The 14,617-nt window shown below is 36.3% G+C and overlaps 1 protein-coding gene across 1 annotated transcript in view; it reads left to right on the top strand.

Annotated features, from left to right (window-relative positions):
- Positions 1-14,617, top strand: part of LOC143255448 (kinase suppressor of Ras 1-like) — a 57,605-nt gene that overhangs the window by 16,774 nt on the left and 26,214 nt on the right. The window contains exons 4-6 of the mRNA XM_076511128.1: positions 2,096-2,556; positions 8,195-8,219; positions 13,959-14,114. Of these exons, the coding sequence (XP_076367243.1) occupies positions 2,096-2,556; positions 8,195-8,219; positions 13,959-14,114 (642 nt within the window). The remainder of the gene's footprint in view (positions 1-2,095; positions 2,557-8,194; positions 8,220-13,958; positions 14,115-14,617) is intronic.

Here is a 14,617-nt window from a genome sequence, read left to right as displayed (position 1 = left end):
TATTAGAAAAGAATCTCCTGTCTTTTCTGTTTTCTGAACCATTAATGTATTTATTGAATGAATCAATATGATTCTACAAATTTTGAAAATACTTGCTTATGTATTTTGACTTTGTCCAGTGCGTATAACCAATTGAAAGTTCAGAATGTTCCCATGCTGATTTTCTCAGCCCCTGCAAAGAATTTGTGTGGGAGCTGTCTTCTTTTCTTGCTAGATCCCAAGCACTAAGGAAAGACATTAGTGAGCTCAAAAAATCTTATTTGTTTAGACACAAATATAGCTTAGTTACTAAGCTTGATAAATTATCATGGAATTTTGTGACATTGATATTGTGGTTTATTTTTTTTTTATGTCAAATTTCATGTATAAAACCTAAAAGAAAAATTGTTTTATCTCCTTCACATGTTAAATTTGATAAGGCTTAGTACAAAGTACATAACTAGAAGAGATAAATGTTTTTGTAGTTTATTTACTGTTCTGTGTTTTAAGAAAAATAACCAAAATTTAAGGACTTATCTGTAAGTAGTAATAATATATATAAATATATAGTCAGACTATTTAACAAAATACTTGTCTACTAGAACACAGCCATGACAGATCACTTTGTAAAGGCCAATTTTATATTCTTGGATACAGTAATGTAAGTGCATGTGCACCATATACTGTATTTCCCAGCATTGAAGATGCACCCCCTATTGATCAGCTAAATTTGGAGAAAAAGGAAAAAGATAAACATGAGAATAAGGTTTCAGCACTTCCATCAATCTTACCAAGATGTTTTGTGAATTGTTTAGTGACTTACTGTACATAAATCCTCTTGCCTGCTTCTTGTTTATTGTGAGCTGTGTGCTTATTGTATCTACTTTTGAAAGTATATACTTTATATTACCATGGAATATCTGTATTATTACCAGTAATAGCATTAAGCTTGAGGAGTTAAAAAGGGTGCCAGTATTACAGCACCATATGTACAATAACATGTTCTTGTTTATTTATTTGTTACTTAATACCAAGTAACTTGTACATTTCATTCTGGGTCATATAGAAAGGTTTGGATTACTATCTAGTATCAAAACACTTCTTTTAGGCTTAGGTTTAGGCCAATCAGCAACATAACCTTTGGCTTGGAAGATGCAGGGTAAGTTTTTGAGACTTATTTTTGGGAAAAAATAGGGTCTTGTATGCCAGAAAATACTGTAATTACAACTTCTTTTTTGTAAGTCAGACATGGCTGAAAGGTAAATAAAATAACAATAATAAATGTGTATAGATGTGTAATGTTAGGTGATTTAAGCTATGTGGAATAAACATTTGGGGTTTCATGCAAAAATTTGCAGCCATTCTAAAATGAAAAAATGCATAACTGAAATTTGATTTTCTCATATTTTGTGGTAGATATGAGGTTGATCAAATCAAACCACTCCATACAGAGATAGTAGTGAAAATAATAGATAATATTATGAAGTTTTTTCTAAACACAGTTTATAGTTGATTTGAAGTTATAGAGATTTTGCATGTGAAATTTGTAAATTTTTTGATGCATAAATGTACTTTTAAAATCAAAATTATTTTGTGTGTTGGGTAATCATTGTTTGAAATAAAAAAAATGCACAAGAAAAACATAACATAAGCAATCTTAAACTTAATAAGAAGTTTGTAGTGTTTATGAAAGCCTTGTAATGTTTACTGGTAATCTGTAAAATGTCATCGAGATGCACTTACTGCATTTAAAGTTAGAGTGAAAACTATAACAAACACAAAATGGTTACAAGATCAATCTCTGGGACTGAGCCTGAAGTGCTAGAGGTAAAAAAGTTATTTGTACATTGTGTAAAGAAACTGCATCAGTAGTTATAGTAAGAGTACCTCATGATTCAGTACACTCACTATTTTGCTGCATTGATATGATTATATATATTTGTTTAGTGGTCCACTTATTACTTCATAATGAAATTTATTTTTGTGAATAAAGTTCATAAAATTGTATGTGTTCCTTGAATTTGTTTTGCTATCAGCCAATCAGAAGTACTTTGATCTCTGAAGGAATTTACACCCTCAGAATTTTAATTAAGTATTATGGGTTTGTGTTCCACAGAAAAGCAAATTCGTGGTGAACCATCAAATGCATGTGATCTGGATCTTCACTGGGAATCATGGGATAGAACAGATAGAGCCACTCGATCATCAGTACCATCAGAAGAATTGTTGAAGTGCACTCCTGTAAAACCACAGAGCCCCCCTGCAGTGGGAGTAAAGCATGCTAACCAAGCAAGCACCCCTTCACTCTTTCACAATTATTCTTCTTCTGCTCTTCTTCAGACCCCACCTTCCAGTAATAACGTACAGTCATTAACAGCACCAGTAATCAAAGAACGTCGATACACTCCTCCACCAACGCCTCCAATTCTTGGAAAGAAAGGAGATAAAAAGTTTCCAACCACACCACCTCCAACCAAGAAGCACCAGACAAACCTCTTGCCAGAAGCTTTTCCACTTACCAAGAGTAAATCACACGAGGAACACTTAGCAAACAGAATAGAACCACTGGATTCGGCAGTCCTCAGGTGAGAACCTGGGAATAATATGAAGTGATTACTAAACTTGTATATTCTTCAGTTTTGTATTCATAATGCATTTGTTAGTTAAAATTAATTTATTATTGTACTCATCAGTACTGTGATTTAGTTTGTTTTATGATTACTTTCTCAGTTTTGTAATTATTAACTCATTCAAAGTAACATTTATATAGTTTACAGCCTCCTCGTCTTTTTAATCATTTTTTAACCAATAATTAGATAATTTTGGATAACAGGGAACACATTTTTTCACTAGCTTAGTAAATTGGAATTTGTCACTTCATTGACATTCAAATGGAATCACATAAAGTTTGTAAGTCATATTTTCAAATGTAAGGCAAACACTAAGGAGACATAGTTTAACACTACTGACTGAAAGTTGCATACCTTGCATCTGAGTGGTTTATGTAATATTCAGTAACTGATGGAAAAAAGTGAATTATTTCTTGATTTGCTGCTTAAAGTTGCATTTATAGATTAAATGCATTAAGTGAAACTTACTCTGGCTTCCTACCAACTGTGATATTGGATATTCACAGTAAATTGGTCTACTTTATCTCCTTTTTTTGATCCCTCTTTGGCTCTGCCTCTTATTGAGATTATGATAGGATGGAGACCTGTAGTCTTTCTGTAAAACAAAGAACATCTGGAACGAGTGTATTGCATATGTCATCTGTGGTAAACTCAGTTTTAATATATAGGTAAAAACGGTCGGTATGGGTTGAGAAAATTCTATGTAGAGGAGCAAACAACGTTTCAAACCTTCAGTCATTGTCAGGTTCACAAAGCCGTTTTTTTATATATATATTTTTCTCTACAAGTGGGTTTTTCTCGTCAACATGGATTAAACTCAGTTTTGTTTACCTGAGTCTTGGGATCTGTGAGTAGTTGTTGTCAAGATGCCTTTTGTAAGTTACTTGTAATGTTATTCTTGTTGACTGTTTGCTGCTGTTCTAACTGGTTTCATGAACGGTTTGCCCCTTGATCTTCTGCATTATAACACAGTATTGGTAAAGATAGAGTTTACACATAACTGCAAAATATGTGGGTTATATAATTTTGATATCTTAATAACACTTAAGGAAACTGCTAACAAGCTTCATTGAATTATTCCATTAAGTGTATCCTTCGGTTGGGGAATACAAATTTTAAACAAGGGAGCTTGAGATTTTTTCTCACTTCAAGTTAATTTTTTTATCATGATCTGGTTTTTCCTATGCAAAGAAGTTTAAGATTGAAACTCTTTATACCTTCTCAGAATAATTGCTCTTCCAAGCAATAACTGGTTACTATAGCTATAAAACAGTTTGCTCAACCATATTTTCTTCCAGGTGATGGTGTTAATCTGTTACAAGGAGTGTACCTGTGTACTAATGTTATTAATCAATCAGTCACTGTTTCTGGGCACTAATGTTATTAATTAGTCTGTCACATGCATTGTTCTTGGGCACTAATGTTGTTAATCAGTCACATTGTTTTTGGGCACTAATGTTATTAGGTAATGTCATAAGCATTGTTCCTGGGCAGAAATATTATTAATTAGTCTGTCACATGCATTGTTCTTGGGCACTAATGTTATTGATCAATCTGTCACTTTGTTCCTGAGTGCTGGTGTTATTGATCAGTCAGTCACTTATATTGTTCCTAGACACTTGTGTTATTGAACAAATTGTCATTTACATTGTTTCTGGGCATTAATGTTATTGCTCAACCTGTCACATTGTTCTTTGCTACTAGTGTTATTGACAAATCAGTCACATTGTTCCTGGGTACTAATGTTATTGATCAAACTGCCATCTGCATTGTCCTGTGGATGTTAACAATCTGTATTAACTAGTTATAGTCATAATCTTTTTTTTTTTATCAAACATAAAACAATTACCTGCTTTAATTTCCCAAAGTGACAAGTGGAAAAGAAATGTGCTGGAACATGGAACACTTAATTTAAGATGTTTAACCCTGGAGTCATTCATAGTATACAGAAATGTAAATATCAGCTTTCTTTTTCAGTCATGAATTACAATTAATAAGTGTCAAAAATGACAAAATCTCAGTTCTAAAATAATTTTGATTTAAAATTATTTAAATAGTAAGAATTGGCATGTGAAATTGCATCTCAGTTCTCAAATTTTCAGTGGTTCTCCTATGGAATATTCTGCCAGAGGAAGCATTTGACTCCTTTCTCAATTCCAGATTACTTGGTTTGTTTTTGGTCTCTAGTACATTACTCTTCCACATACCTTGGATATCAATACATTCAGACAGGATTGGATCCTGTTTATAACTTTTAGTGTTTCACATTCTGTCAGTCATTTTCCCAAGGTAATTTTGATTATCCATGCTACTCTGTGTTAGGTCTTTTTTATTGTTCTGTCCTAGCTCCCCTTGGTGTGGATTCCTGTATGTGGTGAGGGTACCTCCTAGGGGAGGTTCTGTTCTTTCAGTTTGCCTCTTCTGGTATCTAAACATCCACCCTTATGTTTGCCATGTGTGGCAGCCCGTGAAGGGGAGGAGAGGATCCTGGTGGTTGAGGGGTTCAACTCTAACATACCACTTTGGTCTTGAATTCCTGTAGACTGACAGCCTTGGAGTGGGCCCCCTTGGGTCAATCAGCTAGTTCACTTGGGCTAGGGTCAACCATGTACCAGTGTTGAATGTTCTCAACAGGTGTTGTGGACATTGTATCTGATACTAGTGTTTGGGTATAGTGCTCACGAAACCCTGGCGTTGCTGTATTGTCTTTGTTTGACATTGTAGTGCATCCCCTTGTAGGTCTCCATGGTGGGTGGGGCCAGTGGGCACCAAAATATTCCTTTTTTTTATTATGAATCCTCCAAATAAAAACTTGAATAAAATAATGGAAAAACAATCTATAGGTAAACAACCTTGTCTTCAAGATTCAGAGCAGCAATCTTCAACATCTGTAACACTTGTTGTACCTCATTTTCTTATCATACATTCTCTTTCAGACAGACCTTTAGGGCAAATGTCTCCCTTTTTCATTCAGTAAAGAAGCTTTAATCTGGTGACATATTGGTGGAAACATCCACATCTCAACACAGGGAACTCCTCTTGTATTCAAAGGCGATTAGGGATATAACTATTGAGATTACACCTCATGCTACTTTGAATTTATCACAAGGAATTATTGTTGAGAGGGATGTGAAGAACATCCCCAGTTGGAGAAATTTTTGCTGGTTTCTCCACCCAAGGAGTTTCTGCAGTAAGGCATATCTCCACTTGCAAATTATGATGCCAATCAAAATCCTCCTTCTGATCTTTACATCACCACGTTTATCTGCCACCATCAAGGCAGGTTATCTTAATTGCAGGGTACGGCCATACATTCCAAATTCTCTCAGATGTTTCCAGTGTCAGTAGTTTGGTCACTCAAAGATGTCATGTTGTGGTTCCTTGATGTGTGCTCGTTGAGGTGGCAAGGACCATGATGCCTATGAGTGTGAAACAGACCTTCATTGTGTCAACTGCTATGGTTCTCACCCATCCTACTTTCTTTCTTGCCCTAAATGATTGGAAGAAAAAGAGGTGCAGTGTTTGAAAACGATTCTTAACATTACTTATCCTGAGGCTTGAAAGTTGCTGTCTATCACTTCATCTCAAACTACTACAGTGGGAGTGCAGATGGATCTTTCTGTACCTCCAGAAGAATCATTCTCAAAACAAATGAAAAGTTTTTTGACCTCCATGGTTAAAAAAGTTGATGAATTAACTTCAATACCCATCTATGTTCCTTACATACATTCTAACAAATTCAAAGATCCACTTCCTGTGGTTCCAGGCACAGGCATTTCCTCGAATACATCTTCTCCCACCCCAAGATGCAAAACGATCATTTATTCATGTTCTCAGTCACTGGAATCCTCTTCCAGTAGCATAGACCTGTCCAATCGACGCAGAGCAGGATCCATGGAGGTTGATAGATCTCTCTCGAATAAAGACAGTAAAGAAAAAAGACGTGTTCATAAAAAGAAGGATTCTCCACCCAGTTCGCCTACATATAAATAAAAATGGCCATCTTTATACAATGGAATTGTGGAGATTTATGTTCTAATCTGGATAACATCAAAACACTAATTGCTTCCTACCATCCTGTATATCTTTCCTTACAGGCAACATTTCAAGCCTACCGATACAATCACCTTTCAGCAGTTTTCTTTGTTCAGAAATTACAGGCTGTGTGATGGACTAGTGCATGGGAGGGTAGCACTGTTGGTTGATTAGCATGTGCCGATCTTGTCTTTGCCACTCGACACACCCTTTGAGGCAATAGCCATACGTGTTTCTGTGGGTCGTACCATCACTCTTTGTTCTCTATACTTGGAGAGACCTATGACAAGTCAGACTTTGATGCTTTCATTGAACAGTTGTCATCTCCCATTTTGATCCTGGGGGACTTCAGTGGACATCATCTCCTCTGGGGGAATGGTGATATTGAGAGGAGGAGTTGCTCTGTAGAGCATGTGCTCTCTGATCACAACATTTCTGTTTTCAGTACTGGTTCTTCTACTTATTTTCATGTACCTAGTCAGTTCTTTACTACTATTGATCTCTCAATTTGCTCCCCTTCACTATTCTCCCATTTTTCATGGAGGGTTGACAATAATCCACGAAACAGTGATAATTTTCCTATAATTTTGAGAGAGACTGGCCATGGTTGATGCCACCTGACCCGCATTCCCTGGTGGAAGCTGGATCATGCAAACTGGCCCTCTTTCACTGCTCTTGCAGAACTTGATCCTGCCATTGTCTGTAAGCCATCAGTGGATGACTGTGTGGCAGCAGTGACTGACTCTATTATACAGGCACCTGCTCAGTGTATTCCTGAAACCATGACACATTTTCCATGTTGTCCCACACTCTCGCATTGCATTGCTTTTCAGCAGGCCTGTGCACATGCTCAGTGGGTAAGTTGTCAAAGCCAGAAGGAACCTTGGATTAAGTTCACAAACAGCATATCTTCTATCACCAGTTCCAAAGTCATATGGGACTAGAATTGAAAGGTCAGTGAGCAATATTATTTTGTCCCCCTCTTGATCTTGCTCTCTGATAGCTGGGAAGTAGCTGATACCTGGAGCATTGCTGATACTGTAGGTGAAAGATTTTGCTGGGTATCTAGCATTTCTGCTTCTTCCTCCACTTTCTTAGCCATCAAGACTTGGGAAGAGCATTCACCTCTTTCCTTTTGAGCTGATTATTTCTATGACCATAATCGTCCCTTTACACTGGTGGAACTTAAACTGGTCCTTCTTGGTCTGGCAATACATTGGTCAGACCTGATGATGTACACTATGAAATGCTGTGCCATCTATCTCCTGCTTTTCTTGCTATTCTTTTGATTGTTTTTAATGTTTTTCCTGATGCCTAGCACCAGGCTATTATCCTACATTTCTCTAAGCCTGGGAAGGATCTCAAGATTCCTTGAAACTATTGTCCATTTGCTTAGACTAACTGTCTCTGTAAGACCTTAGAGAGGATGGTTAATGCTTGTCTTGTTTGGTTCCTCAAATGAAACAACTTTCTATAGCCCACCTAGTGTTGGTTCCAATGACAGAGCTTTACCATGGACTACCTAATTTGACTTGAAATGTCAATCAGAGAAGCCTTTTTCAAATGACATCTTGTATCAGTATTCTTTGATATTGAGAAGGCTTATGATACAACATGGAGGTATGCCATTTTGCAAGACCTCCATGTATATGAAGTTTGCCCATTTTATTAAAATTGTTTAATTGACAGGTGATTCCAAGCTTGTGTGTGTTTGACGCTTTCTCATTCTTTTCTACAGGAACTTGGAGTCCCTCTGGGCTGTGTTTTGAGTGTCACACTTTTCAGTATAAAGATTAATGCTGTCACTGAACATCTTCCTCTTACTGTTGCAAATGGGCTCTATTTTGACAACTTTTAGATCTCGTGTTCGTCATTGAACATGAGGTATGTTGAGCTGCAGCTACAGACTACCCTCAATTATTTACTGAAGTGGACCACAGCATACGGCTTTAACTACTCTCTCTGAAACAGTTTGCATGCACTTTTGCTGCGAACGGGTATTCATCCTGATCATGAACTCTGTATTGGTGAAGTTCTGCTGCCTGTGGTCCCTGAGACAAAGTTTTTGGGGCTTATCTTTGACCGTAAGCTGACGTTTATCCCACACATCAAGCAGCTATGGGTCAAATGTACAAGAGCATTGAACATCCTCCATGTCCTCTCTTCCACCACTTGGGGAGAGGATCGATGTTCTGTGCTAAAGATATATTCTGCTCTTGTTCAATCAAAATTCAACTATGAATTACTGGTCTGTGGCTCTGCCAGGACTTCGCCTTAAAGATGCTGGACCCCATTCAACATCAAGGACTTTGGCTCTGCACTGTGGCTTTCTGCACTTCACCAGTTCAGAGCTTATACACAGAGTCTCATGAACCTTCTTTGCACCTCTGCCATTTCCAATTGTCTTTACTGTATGCTTCAAAACTTCGTTCCTTACCAAAGCATCCCACCTAGGGTTGTTTTTTCCTACTTCAGTGGGTTATACTTTTTCAGAATTTCAGAACAGATGATCTGCCATTGCTTCTTTTGGCCTTTGTATCCATGTGCAGTTGGATGAATTGGGTCTGTCCTTGGATAACATTGCTGTATCCACTGGTCAGCCCACCCACCATGGCTTTTTGCAGTCTCCAAATGTGACCTGTTTTTAAGTTATCTGAGAAAAGCACACATTCCTGATTGGAAATACTGTCTGCTATTTGCTGAACATCTTTTGACTTATCCTTTCATTTATATTTATACAGATGTTTTGAAATCAGGTAACTATGTGGGCTCTGCCATGGCTTGTTGTGGTTCAGTGGTTGTGCACAAAATCCCCTCTCCAGCTTTTGTGCTTGCTACTGAATTGTATGCCATTTATCTTGCTCTGGATCACATAGAAGCTAAGCAGTACTCAAATTGCACTATTTGTACTGACTTGCTTAGTTCTCTACTGGCCTTGGAACCACTTCACGTGAGTTCGCGCAGATATTCAAACCCAACTGGTCCATTTCTCTTTAACATCTACTTCTATCCAGTATTTCTGGATAGAGGACAACGTTGGTATTTATGGGAATGAGCTCGCAAACACTGCAGCTACATCTATCTGCTCTGGCACTATCACAGCTGTGCCTGTTCCATACATGGATTATGGTCCTGTATTCTAGGCTTGGACCTGTGCCGGTTGGTAGTCAACTTGGTGTGTGAGCAACGTGAAAACAAGCTTTTCCAAATTAGACCCTCTATTGGACTTGCTTCCGTAAGGATTGGAAAGAGGAAGTTGTTTTAACTAGACTACGCATTGGTCACACTTTCTTAACTCATTGTTTTTTTTTTGTGGGACTGATGCACTAATGTGTTGTCTATGTAACACTCAGATCACAATAAGCCACATTTTACTGTCTTGCTGTCATTGCCATTCTCAAAGATGGCACCATTTTAAACATGTTCTGTCCCAGTGTTTATCCGTAATGTTAGATAGTGTCATTGGCAATGGTGACACCTTCTACTTTTGAAGTGTTTTTAGTTTTTTAAATTAATCTTTTTAATGCTATTTAACTTTTTTAATTTATACATTTGACCTTTTTTAATGTGACTCCCTTTTAAGAATCAAAGTACATCTAGTTTTATTTGATATTAGAAAATGGTCATAACACCAAATAACTTGAAACCAGGACTGTAAAAGCCAACTTCATGTGACTGACAGTGGTTGTTAAATTTACCTGTTAGTCTTCCTGGCGAGTTATGATGATTACAATTATGCTAGAGAAAGTTCTTTACAATTTGTATTACTGTAGTTTTTCACTCACTGCTGTAGACTAGATGAAAATTTGGTTTTAATGATATTTATATTTTTAATTCAAAAATTAAACTTTTTTTTGTTTTACCTTAATTTCCTTTTGTGAATTTTACTAATTTTAACTTTTACCAGATGTTTGGCACAGATAGTCTAGGTTTGCTTTGTGTCAAAACACCAAACCAACCAACTTGTCCTAGCCAGCACAGATCTGGTTTTCATGGCTGTTTTGGCTTTGTTATTTTTGTTCTGGATTGATTTTACTAATCTATACTTTGGAGTCTCAAATTTAATATTTTTGTCATTTGGTTTCTTGCCATCTTACATCTTTATTCTTGATTGGATTTAGAAAACATTCTTTGTCATGTACATGCTCTGGGTTGCTTCAATGCTTTCAAGGGTACTTGCTATAGACCTTATTTTCTGCAGTTTTATTTCTTTGCATCATTCCTCTGTTCATGATTTGTTTTGCCCACCCTTAACTGTTGTGTTTTAATTTTGATTCAATTGGCATTTATTCCTTTGTTTTCTTCTTATAATAAATTCCTGGTATTTTCACTCCTCCTGCATCTCAACTAGGTTATCCATTGGAGGTATTTTGTTGAGCACTTGGACTACACCTAATATGTTCATCTCCCATTATCTGCTTTGGGTAGCTGTTTCTTCATTTTCAGGGTACTGTCTTTTATCTATCAACATCCTTCTCTCTTCAGGGGAGACCATTTGACTTGGAATTTGAGGGTTGTGGGTTCAATCTACTTCACACCAAAAATGCTCACCCTTTCAGCTGTAGGAGCATTACAGTGTTATGGTCAACCTTACTGTTCATTGGTAAAAGAGTAGCCCACTGTGTAGCTTTGTGTGAAATTCAAAACAAACCGAAGCCAAACAAATATTGGGGGAAACTGTATCTGGGTAAGTTTTCTTTTTTTTGTTTATATATACTGTTTTTCATGAGCCTGTCACATAATTTGACCAGGATCCTGCTTTAGCAAGTGGTGGCTGTCCAGGTATGCTTTAAATCACTTAGAATTGTACTAAAATCCACATTGTTAATTTTTACTTTCATAATTTCATTGACTGCAGATGCACATTGTTCATTACAATTACATAAACTAGAGATGAGGTGTTCCATAAGATTACTCATGGGTTATTTCTCATAATATTTATGCCTTATAAATATGCCTGTTCCAGACTGTACTAACCCATGGTCTTCATGGATAAAGCAGACAATAATTTCTTCTTATCACTGCCATTCATTACATTAAATAAATTATCACTGCATTTTCCCTCCATGTTTCTTAAAGTGTAGTCAGAGATTCCTTACCACTCTCCAGTGTGAAGCTGCTGGGGTGTTGGACCATGAATGCATTCTCCTGAATGAGAGATGTACAATATAAACAATAAAGACTATTCAATGAGATTAGGGTGGTGGTGTTCTGTTGGTGTAGATGAAGAGATGTCCTCCAGATGAATGTTCCATCTTTTAATGGGTTTGTTCAAGGGGATGTTATAGACTTGGAGTGTACCATCATAATGATTGGGTTCTGTCATCCTACCCCAGCCTGGAAGTTGGTTACTAGCAGTTGCATTTTGGATTTAGAGCTGCATCAATCAACAAAATGTACTCACACATGTAGTGTGATGGTATGAATGCAGTCTACCCTTTCAGTTGAGACTCTATCCTATTTCACTATGGATGTCAGTTCCCAGCAGTTGAATTTTATATTTAGAGCTGAACCAATTAACATAAGTCTTCACATGTGTTTATGGTGTTTCTGATCTATCATTTAATTTGCCTCAGGTGCACTATTTTAGTGTTGTGGATCATGGTGGGTGCACTTGATGGTTACTCCACTTCTTGTGCTACCTCTCATTGTCTTTATGCTGATAATGTTACTGCATTTCAGGTGGTTCTGGCCTGTTTAATATGAATGGGATATGTATGTATGTACATTTCACTTTGCTAATGTGTTCTGTTCATAATTTACACTTTATTTAATACTTAAATAATCAGACAATTTGTAAGTTGTACTACCATCCTTCCCTCAAGTGAGCAGCTCAAAGTTAGTGAGAGAGAGCGTCAATAGCTTTGCAGTATCTATGATGGTATGAGCATATTTAATGGCAATGGAAATTTAAGCTGAAACTTAAATCACAAAGCATCCTCACACCTACCCTTATGTAGCTTTGTGCTTAACAACAAACAAATATAATGATAGTGTTTTGATTGCTTGGATAGTTGGAATAGTGAAAAAAAAATGGTGAATTATCTGAGACTGATTTTAGTCAGTTCATTACTTTAATGATGGTTGATTTAATTGCTATTTCAACAAATCAGTTTTTAGACATTTTTAAAGTAGTAATGATTAGAACCAATAATATTGATTAGTTTATTATTTAAATGACATTAATTGATTAAGCATTTATAGTTTTTGATACACTAATCAATATCATTATGTTGCTCATCTCTACTCATATTTACAGTAATGGTGTTAGTGTTTTGTAGATTGTTATTACATTGTGTATGTGTGTTTGTCATCACAATTATTTTGATGGCTAGAAGTTGTAAAAATAACCTAGAAGTTAGTGTACTTGGATTGTGAATCTTAGGAAAATCTTAGAATTTTCAATCTGTTATTGCAAAAATGGTGCAGTATAAAAGTGACAGTGAAATCTCAGTATTTGATCAGACAGTAGTAAGCCAACAGTTATCTGTGAGTACTTCTGATTAGTTGTCTTCCCTCTGTCCTGTCAATTAAAAATTACGGGTAGTTATAAATGGAATGCTCTTGTGTAGTTTAGCTGAAATGTTCTTAAAAAACAAATTGAGAAAAAATAGGCTGGAATTAACCTGTTATCATTTTCACCCATACATTTATACTGTTTTCAATAATGAAAAAAACCCTTCCTTGAATGATAAAGAGTTAAAGGAATACTTCTTTGTTGTGTTGTGAAAGTAAAAGTCATTAAAATGTACATAGTCTACAAGTATCTGAAAAATAGTTTTATAATGTGTGCAGGTAAGGACCAGTTTATGGTTCAGGTTTAGAATTGTAAGCATTAAAATGTTTAGTTACTGTATAGTGTAATCTAGCTGCAGTAACAACACTCAATTATTTGTTTGTGATGTTATTGCTAATTCTTTATGTGTGATATTGTGTTGTAACAATATGATTCTTGTGTGTGTGTGCATTTGTTTGCTTTTATATCACAGAGAACATTTACATCCATACTAGGAGAGTCAAAAAATGAAGTAGTCTTTGTTAAGTGAATATGTATCTGAAAATTAGAAATTATTATTGACATTCACTTGACATAGAAAGCTGTTGTGGGTGTTTAAAGCATCAAAACTAGTAGTTTTCAAGCATGTATATATAGTCAGTTCACAGTAACTGCATGTTCTCTTCCTGTTATTACCTTTATGTGTATTCCACCCCACCTCACCTTGCTTGTTGGCGTGCATGATTGTCTACCCCAGTCGGTTATTAGCCGAGAAGAGACCTAACAATCACCTGTGGATTGGTCGTAGCTGTGAAAACCTCTCCGGCGGCTTCTAACAGAGCCTGGGCTGGAATCCTCCAGTCTGTTTGGGCATGGTTCTCCTCTGCTCTCCTCACCTAGTCGGTCTCCCCCATTTGTAAGTCCTGATCAACAAGGAGGAGACAGCTGTTTTGTGGATGAGGCTCCTCTTCAGAGTAAGTTTAGTTTTTACTGTTATATAGCTTTAAGCTGTACTATTCTTTATAATACTAACAAATTGAAAAATGAATTTATGCTTTGTGTAGTAAAGAATGTTCTAATAAACAATTATTTGTTGATAGTAAGGGCACCAAAATAATCTGTTGGCTAAATCCACCAGTCAGTAACCTGTCTTATTATAACCAACCCTCCACTGTTTTCAGTTTTATCTAAAAATGTCACATAGTGTAATTAACCTAATCCTTGAACCTACATCAGTGAGCCTACACTGTATATTTAAGAAACATATTTGAATTTGCACTATGTATTTAGCCTTTATCTTTTTGCCCACACAGCATATTTAGCCTAAGTCTTTAAACATATGTGGTATATTTACCCTACATCCTTGAGTCTACATGGTGTATTTAATTTATATCCTAACATCCACATGGTATATTTAGCCTGCATCCATAAGTGTACATAGTATATGCAGTTTATATCCTTGAGACTTCATGGTATA

The sequence above is a fragment of the Tachypleus tridentatus genome, chromosome 7, assembly GCF_004210375.1.
Source record: "Tachypleus tridentatus isolate NWPU-2018 chromosome 7, ASM421037v1, whole genome shotgun sequence".
In the NCBI taxonomy this organism is placed as follows: Eukaryota; Metazoa; Arthropoda; class Merostomata; order Xiphosura; family Limulidae; genus Tachypleus; species Tachypleus tridentatus.
The sequence above is the reverse complement of the archived record's forward strand: the minus strand, read 5'-3'. Positions and strand labels throughout refer to the sequence as shown.